This window comes from Saccopteryx bilineata, chromosome 7 (genome assembly GCF_036850765.1).
Source record: "Saccopteryx bilineata isolate mSacBil1 chromosome 7, mSacBil1_pri_phased_curated, whole genome shotgun sequence".
NCBI lineage: Eukaryota > Metazoa > Chordata > Mammalia > Chiroptera > Emballonuridae > Saccopteryx > Saccopteryx bilineata.
In genome coordinates, this window is record NC_089496.1 from 71574648 (window position 1) to 71588670 (window position 14023).

Consider the following 14023-nt stretch of genomic DNA (forward strand, 5'->3'; position numbering starts at 1 on the left):
ATGTGTCTCTATGGAGTAATTCAATTGACTTTTCTAATTGTACCAGATTCAGCAGCTAAACAAAAACTCTTGAAATAACTTATCTAGTTGAATATTTCTTACCCCTTACTCTGAGGTATCCTTAGAATAAGGAAAATCGTTTAATTTAAAAATTAAAGGCCCTGGCCGGTTGGCTCAGTGGTAGAGCGTCGGCCTGGCGTGCAGGAGTCCCGGGTTCGATTCCCGGCCAGGGCACACAGGAGAAGCGCCCATTTGCTTCTCCACCCCTTCCCCTCTCCTTCCTCTTTGTCTCTCTCTTCCCCTCCCACAGCCAAGGCTCCATTGGAGCAAAGTTGGCCCGGGCGCTGAGGATGGCTCTCTGGCCTCTGCCTCAGGCACTAGAATGGCTCTGGTCGCAGCAGAGCAACGCCCCAGATGGGCAGAGCATCGCCCCCTGGTGGGCATGCTAGGTGGATCCCGGTTGGGCGCATGCTGGAGTCTGACTGCCTCCCGTTTCCAACTTCAGAAAAATACCAAAAAAAAATTAACTTTGGTGTCACTAAAATGTTACATTATAGAATATGATATGCAGTGTAATCACTTGTAATTGTTGCATTGAGTTTGACGCTAACTGAAGTGTAGTCATTTATATCCCTACAGTGGAGACAGGTTGTTCAGGCAGCATTGTCAGCTTTCCGTGAAGACCCGGATTGGAGCTGAGGCTTGCTACCCCCGTCCCCACCCAGCCTCGTGCTCTTGCCTCCTGGGGACAGAGTGGCAGTCAGGCAAGGCAGCATGGGTTCACACCAGTCATCACAGCACCAGTGGGAGAAATTGCCCTCTTTATCCACAGCCACACTGATTGATCCACGTTTCATTGTCCACAAAAAAGAAAAAAAAATCTGACACAGGTCCACCTCCGTGGCCACTAAAATGTCAAACCTAAAGAATCTCTCCCTTGTTAAGTTCTCTGTATCATTCTTCTGTCCCCAGAGTTCTTGCTGAGAAAGACATCTTGTTAACCAAGACTTGTCTTGTACTAATTTGAAATTTTCTAATTTTATCAATCAGATCTTAAAAGTTTAGAAAGACTTCCATATATGAAAGACCACTTATAGAACTTTACTGTAAATATAATTTTCATGTCAAATACTATTTATCTCTGCTTTTATTCAATATATTTTATTCTGATCAGTATTATATATCTAAAATCTATTTGGTGGAATAGACCCATTGAATATTATTAAAGTGAGACTCCACTAGAAAACTTTCTCCTTTGTGACAATAAGTAACTTTATAAACATAGATAACATACTCTTTCTGTTAGCAGTCTGTAAGCACTCTGTGTTGAAATTCAGTGGTTCAGTAATACACATGAGAGTCTTTCTACTTTCTGTAGAGAGGAGCTAGAGAGAGACCTGATACTATCCTTTGTGCTTGCAAATGAGAGCTGATTTTACTTGTTTTAAAATTTAAAATCGCCTGACCTGTGGTGGCGCAGTGGATAAAGCCTTGACCTGGAATGCTGAGGTTGCTGGGCTTGCCTGGTCAAGGCACATTCAACAACCAATCAGTAAATGACTAAAGTGAAGCAACTGTGAGTTGATACTTCTAGCTCCAGCCCTCTCCCTCCTCTTTTTGTAAGATCAATAAATAAAATCTTTAATTTTTTTTTTTTTTTAGTGAGAGGAGGGGAGATAGAGAGGCAGACTCCCGCATGCGCCCTGACCGGGATCCACCTGGCATGCCCACTAGGGGGTGATGCTCTCTGGGCCATTGAGCCATTGCTGTGCAGTGGAGCCATTATTTTGGTGCCTGAGGCGGAGGCCACAGACCATCCTCAGAGTCCAAGGCCAACTCTATCAAACAAATCAAGCCATCGCTGAAGGAAGAGAGAGAGAGAGGGGAAGGGGAGGGGTGGAGAAACAGAGGGTCGCTTCTCCTGTGTGTCCTGACTAGGAATCCAACCCGGGACATCCACATGCCAGACCAATGAGCAAACCGGCCAGGGCCTAATTTTTTTTTTTTTTTTTTTTTTTTTTTTTACAGGGATAGAGAGAGTCAGAGAGAGGGATAAATAGGTATAGATAGACAGGAACGAAGAGAGTTGAGAAGCATCAATCATCAGTTTTTCATTGCTACACCTTAGTTGTTCATTGATTGCTTTCTCATATGTGCCCTGACCGCGGGCCTTCAGCAGACCGATAACCCCTTGCTCGAGCCAGCGACCTTGGGTCCAAGCTGGTGAACTTTTTGCTCAAACCAGATGAACCCGTGTTCAAGCTGGCGACCTCAGGATCTCGAACCTGGGTCCTCTGCATCCTAGTCTGATGCTCTATCCACTGCACCACCGCCTAGTCAGGCAAAAAAATTTTTTTAATCATAAACTTTCCACATGATTTTGAAGCTGGATAGTGTGATTTATTTTCCTCTTTTAGGTGAGGCAGAGAATATTATGTCCATTCATCTGCCATTCAGTGTGTATTTTTCATTTCCTACTATGGACCAGGTACTGTTTTAGGTGCTCCAGTTACATCACAAAATAAAAATTAATAAATATGCAAAAGATTTTAATAGATTCTTCACCAAAACAGATTGCCAAAAAGATATCTCAACATTATTAGAAAATACAAATAAAATAAAACTACAATGAGATACTTCATCATACCAAGTAAAATTGCTTAAAAATACCAAACTGAAGCCACCAAGTCCCGGTGAGCCTACAGAACAATTGGAACTCTCTTTCCCTATTGGTGGGAATGCAAAATGATACAGCCACTTTTGAAAACAGTCTGTAAATTTCTCATGAAGTTACACATGCACTTCCTATATGGCTCAGCAATCCTAGTCCTACGTAGTTACAGCAGAGAAATAAAAAATAAGTTCTCACAAAATCCTCTGTGTGTTTACAGCAGCTTTCTTCTTAATTGCCCCAACTGGAGACAACCCTAATATTCTTCAACTGGTGAACGAATAAGCAATCCACAAGCATAGATAGTAGCCATGCAATGAAATACTACTCGGTTGTAAAAATAAAAAGGAGCAGGCTAGTAATAACACATGCACATGGATGAACCGAGACTCACTGGGCTAAGTGAAAGAAGCCAGATTCAAAAGGCTGTATATGGAGCCTGACTGGTGGTGGTGCAGTGAACAGAGTGTCGACCTGGGATGTCCCAGGTTTGAAACCCCGAGGTTGCCATCTTGAATGAAGAGTCCCCAGCTTGAGCAAGGGGTCACTCGGTCTGCTGTTGCCCCCTGGTCAAGGCACATATTAGAAGCAATCAATGAACAACTAAGGTAATGCGATGAAGAGTTGATGCGTCTCATCTCACTTCTCTCCCTTCCTGTCCCTCTGTCTCTCAAAAAAAAAAAAAAAAGCATAAGAAATTATTTCATTTATATTAAATTTGCCTTAGAAAGGCAAAACTATAGAAATAGAAAAAAGATAGCTGATTGTCCAGCATTGGGAGAGAAGTTAACTAGAAAGGGGCCGCCCAAGGGAGTTTGGGGAGTTGATGGTTGATTATCTTTATTCACAGTGAAATGGTTTCACTGCTGAACACATTTGCCAAAACTCTGAACATTAAAAAGGGTGAATTTTACCTATGTATAAATTGCACTTCAATTTTAAAAATTATATAGTGAAAGAGCAAAAAGAGCACATGATTTATAAGGGAAAGAACATTAATTTATTATGAAACTTTTCAACAGCAATGCTTTTTTCAGAATAAAATGGAGTAATGTTTTTAATATACTTTAGAAAGCAAGATATATGCCAGGGACTTTATATCCAGCAAAATTAGCCTTCCTTTGTAAAGGCACAGGCACAGTTACCAACATGCAAGGACTCAGGGAATATTGTTCTCACAAGACATTCCTAAGGAACCTTGTGGCGAACAATCTTCAGACAAGTAAATGACTACAGATATAGTAACATATGGATTGATAGTGAGCATTAAATATATAATTATAGCTGAAGAACTGAAGATTAGAGGGAACAGTTTTTAGTAATCCTACTTAGTGGTAATAGTATTAATTTTGTTATTCAGAATGTTGTGTGCTGTAATGTGTAGCATAGCAAATGAGTAATTTTGGAAATTCTACTTCTGCCTTCTTGGTGCCCTTGAGGACGGATATTCTTGGTGTGAGAGAGCTGTTATATAGAAGAGTTGAAAGAAAAAAAAAGTTGCTTACTCCTGAATTTGAATCTGGAATATCAATATAAACTCACAAAATATTTTATTTTTAAGTGGGGGTGGGGGTGGGTTCCTATCTCTCTTTATTCTTTTTTTTTTTTAATTGATTTTAGCACAAGAGGAAGTGGGGTAGAGAGAGAGACAGGGACATTGATCTATTCCTGTATGTCCCCTGACTGAGAATCGAACTGGCAACCTCTGTGCTTCAGGACAATGCTCTAAACCAGTGGTCCCCATCCTTTTTTGGGCCACGGACCGGTTTAATGTCAGAAAATATTTTCACGGACTGGCCTTTAGGGTGGGACAGATAAATGTATCACATAACCGAGACAAGCATCAAGACTGAGTCGTAGACGGATGTAACAGAGGGAATCTGGTCTTTTTTTTTTTTTTTTTTGCATTTTTCTGAAGCTGGAAACAGGGAGAGACAGTCAGACAGACTCCCGCATGCGCCCAACCGGGATCCACCCAGCACGCCCACTATGGGCGACGCTCTGCCCACCAGGGGGCGATGCTCTGCCCATCCTGGGCGTCGCCATGTTGCGACCAGAGCCACTCCAGCGCCTGAGGCAGAGGCCACAGAGCCATCCCCAGCGCCCGGGCCATCTTTGCTCCAATGGAGCCTTGGCTGCGGGAGGGGAAGAGAGAGACAGAGAGGAAGGCGCGGCGGAGGGGTGGAGAAGCAAATGGGCACTTCTCCTGTGTGCCCTGGCCGGGAATCGAACCCGGGTCCTCCGCACGCTAGGCCGACGCTCTACCGCTGAGCCAACCGGCCAGGGCCTGGTCATTTTTTTAAAAATAAAACATCGTTCAGACTTAAATATAAATAAAACGGAAATAATGTAAGTTATTTATTCTTTCTCTGTGGACTGGTACCAAATGGCCCACGGACCGGTACTGGTCCGCGGCCCCGGGGTTGGGGACCACTGCTCTAACCAACTGAGCTATCCAGCCAGGGCCAACTCTATTGTTCTAATGTATGTGTAAAAAGTAGAATAGTGGAAAATAGGGTTAATATATTCCACAGTGTACTTTCTTGTATGTTCTACTTGAAACAATTGTTACCTTATTAGACATCTCTGTGTGCAGCCAGCTCTGTGCTTCACACTACTAGGGCTCCAGAAAGGATGGCTCAATCAAGGATGTTGGCTAGAAGTCACTGAGAGCAGTAGTATTATATATAGAATGGCATGTTTAGGGATTTCACACAAGTCTCAATTTTCAGCCTCGAGCATTGAATGGCTGCTTTCAGGTGGGCCCCTCCTGCTGGGCTGGCCTGGGTCACAGGCCCCTTTCCGTGAGGGGGGCCGCTCACTTGGTGGGTCCACTGTATCTAAAGAAGTTAGTTTGGAGCTTTATGACAAAGCGTAATTTGAGAATGACAATGCAAATAAACTGTATACCACTTGTTAAATGCTTACTGTAAACCAAAGATATTTGGTAAATTATAATATGATTAGGGCTTTGCTTTTTTTATATCATGGCAGTTTCTTTACAATGTATGATGTCTTGCCCTGGCTAGATAGCTTGATTGGTTAGAGCATCATCTGGAAGAACAGAGGTTGCCAGTTCAATCCTCAGTCAGGGCACATACAGGAACAGATCAATTTTTCTATCTCTCTCTCTCTTTCTCAGATCAATAAAATAAACATTTTTTTAAAATGTGTGCTGTCTTAACACACACTGGCATAAGAGTGGATTTTGGTGAACAGTGTTTCCTGATGAGTCTTAACTACTACAAACTGCTTTTGAGTATAAACTATGTACTTACTAAGTGGTATATAGTCAGATCTTTTGAGGCTGTAACTACCTGGGCCTTTTCTATTTAACTATTTTATAATGTCTTAGGTACTAATCTCAATATCTGAGATGTACTACACTTGTGCATTCTGTTACTGTCCTTTTCGTATGTAAATATGTTCCTGTTCTTATTACCAAAACACCCAGTTTTGAGATGTCTTTTCTGTCCTCTGTTTGTCAGAGGAAACATGTTTAGTGAAAAGACTTAACCAGCATAAGACTCTCTTGTGTCATCATGATTACTTGGGGCAAAAAGCCTTTATCCCAACCCAATCACAGTGTATTTTTGACAGAATGGACAGTTAGATTTTAATGTCATATGAGAAGATAATTTAAAAATCTGGGGCTTTCTGTTTGATGTTATAAAAAGTGCTTCCAGTCATTTGAGTCTTAAGTTACAGGGAGGGCTGCTTGGGCAGACCACCCAGGCTGGGTTCAAAGAAATGATCTTTCTAAGACAGGTGCTCTTCAAATAGAGCTTGTCTTTCAAACAAGTTTTGCTGAGTGGATGAGTTCTTCCTGACCCCAAGATTTTTGCCCCCTCCCTATTCTTTTATCATCAGAAAGTAGTTTCTTTGTGCAAATTTCTTGGTAGAGTTTGTGAGCATAAGAGTATAGAGAGGCAGGTTGCAATGCACACTTCACCACTGAGTGTGTTTTCTTCAATGTAAAGCACAGCAGACATTAGGACCAACACCCATACCATATGTTGTTTGCTTTTATATGTGTATGTTTATTTCTGCCTTGTGATATTCCACAAAAGACTTTAGACAAGTTGTAAGGACTGTATTGAATAAAACAGAAAAATAGAAATTAAAAATTAAAGCCATAAAGCCTGACCTGTCGTGGCACAGTGGATAAAGTATTGACCTGGAATGCTGAGGTCGCTGGTTGAAATCTCTGGGCTTGCCTGCTCAAGGCACATACAGGGAGCAACTACTATGAGTAGATGCTTCATTCTTCTCCCCATTCTCTCTCTCTCTCTCTCTCTCTCTTCCCCCCCCCTCCCTCTTTCTCTTTCTCCTTCTCCTTCTCCTCTCTCTAAAAATCAATAAATAAAATCTAAAAATCAAAGCCATAAAATTATAGGTCAAAACCAGAGGAAAAATAAGATACAATTACCAGATTTCACGCATCATTCTAATATATAATACCCTCATTTTTAAGCCATTAGGGATTTAGAATTTTATATATTAATTCTACTGTAAAGCTACAGTAAATAAACCAATGTGATACTCACACAGTGCTTGACAAAATTATCAGTTAGACTAGGAAACCATGGACTATGTCCTGTATCTTATGATAAAGGTGGCTTTTCAAACCATAGAGAAAAGACAGATTATTCAGTAATGTCTTGAGGGTAGAGAATAAATTTAGGCTTCTGCCTCACACCAAAATAAGTTCTAAATGATTTGATAGTGAATTATAAAACCATAAAATTGCCACATCTGGTGATATAATTCAAGAAAAAATAAATATAGATGGCTGGGTACAAATTTATAGTTATCACATAATGAAGAAGAACTTTTTAAAGGATAAAAGGAAGGGAAGAAAAAATAAAATTCCAAAGGAAAAAATTGTTAAAACTATATAAAATTAGGTAGCTTCCATACATAAAAAAAATACCTTGAAAGTAATATAAACAAAATGAAAGGCATTAGGTAAACTAGAAAAAATACTAAGAACATGCATTAACCCCTTGTTATATTTATAATGATTAAATTCTTATAAATCATTAAGAAAAAGTTGTGTCGACCTGGAACACTGAAGTCACTGTTTTAAAACCCCAGGCTTGCCTGGTCAGTGCACATATGGGAGGTGATGCTTCCCTCTCCTCCCCCTCTTTTCTCTCTTTCTTCTTCCCTCTCCTCTCTAAAATGAATAAGTAAAATTTTTTAAAAAGATGAAAAACTCCAATAAAAATTTTTAGAGAACAAGAATAATTAACAAAAAATCAAGTATAAATGACAACTTCACTTTGAAAAAGTAAGGTAAATAAATCCCTACCTTATACCTTATCTCACATCAATTCTATATTATGGATTTAAATGTAAAATCTATTAAAATACTAACAGTAAATTTAAAGGAATATTTTTATAATCTTGAAGTAGGAAGGTTCTTCTAAATGTGACACAAAATTTAGTTATACTAAAGGAAAGTTTGACAGATTTTATCAAATAAAAATGAAAACATTCTATGACAAAAAGAATGCCAAAATTTAGATAAGTAACAAACTGGAAATTTTATTTGTAACATGATGATCAAAGGTTAATACATTTATTGTCAGTAAAGAGCCTTATAAATCAGTAATAAAGAAAAGGCAAACCCCCCACTAGAAAATTCTTATAAATAAAAATTTTTACCCATTAGAAAAGTGGGTAAAAGGTTCACAATGATAGTTCAAGAAAATGTAAGTACATGGCCAATAAGCATGTAAAACAGTCTTTAAACATACTAGTCAAAAAGAAGTACAACCTTTAGCAATACCATATTTAGCTGTCAAGCTGGTAAAGATCTTTAATAATGAGATTATCCATTGTTGGCAAAAGCACAGAGAAACTTTTTTCTGGGAGTATAAATTGGTCTAAAATATTTTCTTCTGGAGAGCAATTTGAATTTGGCAGTGTCCATCAAAAATCTTTAAAATGTTGGCCTTGGCCGGTTGACTCAGCTCTAGAGCGTCGGCCTAGCGTGCGGAGGACCCGGGTTTGATTCCCGGCCAGGGCACACAGGAGAAGCGCCCATTTGCTTCTCTACCCCTCCGCCACGCTTTCCTCTCTGTCTCTCTCTTCCCCTCCCGCAGCTAAGGCTCCATTGGAGCAAAGATGGCCCGGGCACTGGGGATGGCTCTGTGGCCTCTGCCTCAGGCGCTAGAGTGGCTCTGGTCGCAACATGGCGATGCCCAGGATGGGCAGAGCATCACCCCCTGGTGGGTAGAGCGTCGCCCCTGGTGGGCATGCCGGGTGGATCCCGGTCGGGCGCATGCGGGAGTCTGTCTGACTGTCTCTCCCTGTTTCCAGCTTCAGAAAAATGAAAAAAAAAACAAAAAACTTTAAAATGTTTATATTCTTTGACCCAAATTATCATCCCTAGAAATTTATCCTAAAAAAGAAGAATGATGTATTCATGGCCCTGACTGGTTGGCTTAGTGGATAGAGTGTCGGCCCAGCATGAGGATGTCCCAGGTTTGATTCCTGGTCAGGGCACTACATGAGAAACTACCATCTGCTTCTCTTCCCCTTCCTCTCCCCCTTCTCTCTCTTTTCTCCTCCCTCAGTTAGTGGCTCAATTGGTTCAACTGTTGGACCTGGGCACTGAGGACAGCTTGATTGGTCTGAGCACATCAGCCTCAGGCACTAAAAGTAGCTCAGTACTCAAGCATTGGCTCCAAACAGTTGCCAGGTGGATCCCAGTTAGAACACATGCAGGAGTCTGCCTCACTATCTCCCCTACTCTCACCTTAAAAAAGAAAAAGAATGATGTGTTCAGTACAGCTGTTTGTGAACTTGGTTTGTGCTGTTGAACACCTCCTGGTTTTGCGAGTTCTCAAGCTTAGGAGATGGCCCTCCCACACTAGAATCTGAGAATTCCAGTCTTCCTGTGTCTTTTGTGTTGTCTATGACCTCGGCTTTCTGACCTATCATACCCAGTCCAGAGCTTTATTCCCGTGTCTCTACTCTTAATATATTCAATGGTGCCTAGTTTTCAGGAACCTATTAATTATGTGGACAAAGTACAAGTATACAAACAGGTGGTTACAAGTACAACAGGGCTCCCTTTACCATCTGTCCCCCTAGAGCATCAGAGAGCTGATTTGCCTCATGCAGCTAGCACAGTACTTGAAAAACCATAGGTATTTGGATGTTCGTTGAATGAATGAATACTCACATGGTAGTTCTTAGACCTCAGCTGCTCAGCTCTGGCCACACAGCAAAACTGCCCCATAGAGCTTTTGAAACATGCAAATATCTAAACCCCACCCTCACGCCCCAACTAGTATCTCTTGGGGAGGAACATAGACGGCTATCTATTTTATTTTATTTTAAAAGATTTACAGGAGATTCCAATGCTCAAACTACAGAACCCTATTCAAGAGCAGTGGTTCTAGACGTGGAGGTACATCAGAATTAACTGAAGAATTTGTTAAAGCACAAAGTTCTAGACTCCACCCCAGAGTTTCTGTTTAATAGGTCTAGACTAGACTAGAGCCTGAGCTTTTTTTTTTTTTTTTTTTTTGAGAGAGAGAAAGAGAGAGAGACCAGACATCAAGCCACTCCTGTATGTGCCCTGACCGGGAATCAAACCTGCAACCTTATCATCTCAGGACAACACTCTTAACCAACTGAGCTAACCGGCCAGGGCCTCAGGCAGCACAGCTTTTAATCAGTCTTTGGAGCACCCAAAAGAGTGCCCGTTGAGTTTGTGGTCCCAAACTTGTTTTTAAACAGTGTCATAGATACATTTTTTTTAATTCCTAAGAGAAAAACATTTCTTTGACCAGCTAGACCTTAGGCTGACGTACTCTGAGTCCTCCTCTGTGGGGCACATTGGGTCCATGTCCACGCAGTCTCCAAGCTGCTGTAGTGCTCACTCCCCAGATATCTGTGGTTCCTATCTCCGAGAGAAAGAGTTCCCCTCCATGGACGTCCTTCTCTCGTCATTTCCCTTATCCTGGACCAGACCTGGCAACAGAAGCTTTGACAGACCCCTTATCTGTGTGTTATTCAGACTTATAGATCCCAAAGTTCCTGGGTATTATCTAATCTTAGATTATTAAAACATTTTCAGGTAGACTGGTAAGTATGTTCCATTGTTTGCTACCACAACTGAGAAATTAGTAAGAGGCAAGTATTAGGTGCTAATGAACACTGAGCTTTGGATGAATATTATAGCCTTTTCCATCCTAGTGATGGGACTTGAACCTTAATATTTGGCTTGGGTTTTTTTTTAGAGTGAGTTCTATTCCATGCCTGTTGCTTTGTATACCATTCATTTTATGCATTTTAATTGTTTAGAGAAGAGCTGCTGAATTTGTGTGTGTGTGTGTGTGTTTCTTTTTCTTGAGCTGCTGAGTTTTTATAAATGGTGTTTTCTCCTCCTTTTAGGTCTCTCTGCAATGCAATCAATGTTTACAACCTCACCTGCAATAACTGTTCAGAAAACTGTACCGATGTTCTGTTTAGTAACAAGATTACCTTCTTAATGGACCTCTTGATACACCAGTTGACGGTAGGTAACATTATTGCTTAGAGTTAGAAGCAGTTAAGGTTTGAGAAATATGCCCTGTGGAGAAAATGAAAAGAATTCAGCGTATTTACTCCCCAGGTGGAAAATGAAGTGGAGATGACGAGGAGAGTAAAATAGGGACTGGCAGAGAAACCTCTTAATTTGAAAATCTCATGTTGGATTCTCCTAAATTCTAATATTTAATGATGATATACTTGTAACACTTACCAGGACCATAATGTTACATGGTTTGACTGGGTTTTAGAGTCCTTTGGACTCAAAGCCAAACCTGTGAGGCCACAGGAGTGCGTGCTGTGAAAGGGAAGAGCTCTGGGAAGGCCTCACAACCTCTCTTGCCAGTTCAGCTAAACAAATCAGTTTCAAAAGTAATTTTTGATGGCCATTGACTTTCTGGGTTTGTTTGTTTGTTTTTAAGCAAAAAACTCCTCTGTCAGTTGTACTTCTGAAAGGGAAGCAAACAGCCAGTTATACCCTTAAATTTTACTTCAGCTCACAGATGTTGAGACAGGTACACACAGGGTAATATCCCAAGGTTTAAGCCTGTCGTTTGCGGTCTCCAGAGCACAGCCCTGGGGCCAGAAATTTCCTGGTGAAGTTTCTGAGTCTCTGAGGTATTGGAACAAAATCACTCTCAAGCTGTAAGTTTGCAATGCTGGAGGTTTGTTTTTCAGAACTGATTTACTTATACTCAGCACATAGTTCTAATAGTTCTTTCTAAGCTGTGTGCCTTTTTCGCTGTTTCCTCCTCCATCTGGTTAATTTCTACACATTCTGCAGACCTTAACTGAGACATAATGGCACCTTTTTCCTGAAACCTTCCCCAGCCTAGCTTCTTTCCCCAAGTCCAGGTTAAGTATTCTTATGTGCTCCTTGGTATACATCTTTTATAGAATCGATTGCAGTGAATGTAATTAGCTATTTATTTGTCCATCTCCCCTACTAGCCATATAATCAGCAAGGACTAATCACTGTTTCCAAGATCCTCACACAGGGCCTATAGATTCAGTACAATGGTGATGAATATATGTGCGAATGAATGGATCTTCACATCTCAATCCGAAAATCAGAAAGGGAATGTGATGCTCTTAGAGGTCGGTCGGCATCCTGACAATGAGACAGGGAACTGTTCTCACAGTACAGCAATGGCTGTTTATAGTGGTGACACGAAGTCATCATTTGAGGCTAAATTAGATATGGTTTTATCTATGTATAAAAGAAGGCATGAAAATATGGGCAAGACATTTTAGCACAAAATTTTCTTAGGAATAGTTGAAAGATAGGGACAATTTTGCATCTATTGTATGGCCTTATATTCCAGGCATGTATTTTTAAATTTTTCTTTTTTTTCAAATGTTTATTTTATTGATTTTTGAGAGAAAGGGAGAGAGAGAGACAGGAATATCGATCTGTGCCTGTATGTGCTCTATTCAAGGATGGGACCAGCAACTTCTGCACTTCAGAAAAATGCTGTAACCAACTGAGCTATCTGGCCATTTTAATATATACTGCCTCATTTAATTTTTAAAACATAAAGTCAATAGTGTTATCCCATTTTACAGATGAGGAAACTTGAGTCCCAGAGGTATTGACTTTTCAAAGGTTACATAGTAAATGACAGAGCCAAGAGTCAAACCTAGATCTCCAAATCCAGATTGTGGGACATTCCACAATAACTGACTGATACTTTTCAAAAATGTCAATATCAGGAAAGATAAGGGAATATTGGGGAACTGGCACAGATTGGAAGAGACTAAGGAGATATGACAGTTAAATGTAATGTGGGACCTTAGACCAGAAGAAGGATATCAGTGGGAAGACTGGGAAATTCATACAAGGTCTACAGAATAGTTAATTTTATTAGCTCAGTGTTAATTTCCTGCTTTCAGAAATAATTAAACAGAAGTTTAGGGGCTGAAGAATATAATAATTAAAGTGAAAAATTAGCTAGATAAGTTCAAGAGTAGACTTTATCATACATAAGAAAGAATCAGTATTCCCAAAGACAGGTCATTTGAAATTATTCAGTCACAGGAACAAAGAGAAAAAAAGAATGAAAAGGAGTAAAGAAAGCCTACAGAGCAGTACCATCAAACAGACCAATATATGCATAAAGGTGGTACCAAAAGGAGGGAGGGGGAGAGAGAGAAAGAAAGAGAGAAAGAACAGGCCAGAAAGCTTAGTGACAAAACAATAGCATAAAATTTCTCAGTCTGGGGAAGGAAATGGATATCTAGATTCAAGAAGTCTTACTGATTCCAGCTAGGATGAACCCAAAGAAATCCACACAGAGACACACCAAAATCGCCTGACCAGGCAGTGGCACAGTGGATGCATCGGACTGGGATGCGGAGAATCCAGGTTCGAGACCCTGAGGTTTCCAGCTTTAGTGCTGGCTCATCTGGTTTAAGCAAAGCTCACCAGCTTGGACCCAAGGTCGCTGGCTCGAACAAGGGGTTACTCAGTCTGCTGTAGCCCCACGGTCAAGGCACATATGAGAGAGCAATCAATGAACAACTAAGGTGTCACAACGAAAAACTAATGATAGATGCTTCTCATCTCTCTCTGTTCCTGTCTGTCCCTCTCTCTGATTCTCTCTCTGTCTCAAAAAAAAAGAAAAAAAAAACCCACACCAAAATCCACTTGTCAAAAGTCATAGAAAAAGAGAGAATTTTAAAGCAATAAGAGGAAAGTAGCTTGTCACATACAAGGGAGCCTCCATAAAAGTCAGTGGATTTCTCACCAGAAACCCTGCAGGCCAAAAGGGAGTGGGATGATGTATTCAAAATGCTAACCAGCAT

The 14023-nt window shown here is 40.6% G+C and overlaps 1 protein-coding gene across 6 annotated transcripts in view; it reads left to right on the forward strand.

Annotated features, from left to right (window-relative positions):
* The window catches only part of SCAPER (S-phase cyclin A associated protein in the ER), a 312812-nt gene that overhangs the window by 218023 nt on the left and 80766 nt on the right, over positions 1–14023 (forward strand). For all 6 annotated transcript variants that reach the window (XM_066239323.1, XM_066239324.1, XM_066239326.1 and 3 more), the window contains one exon: positions 11084–11207. In XM_066239323.1, the coding sequence (XP_066095420.1) occupies positions 11084–11207 (124 nt within the window). The remainder of the gene's footprint in view (positions 1–11083; positions 11208–14023) is intronic.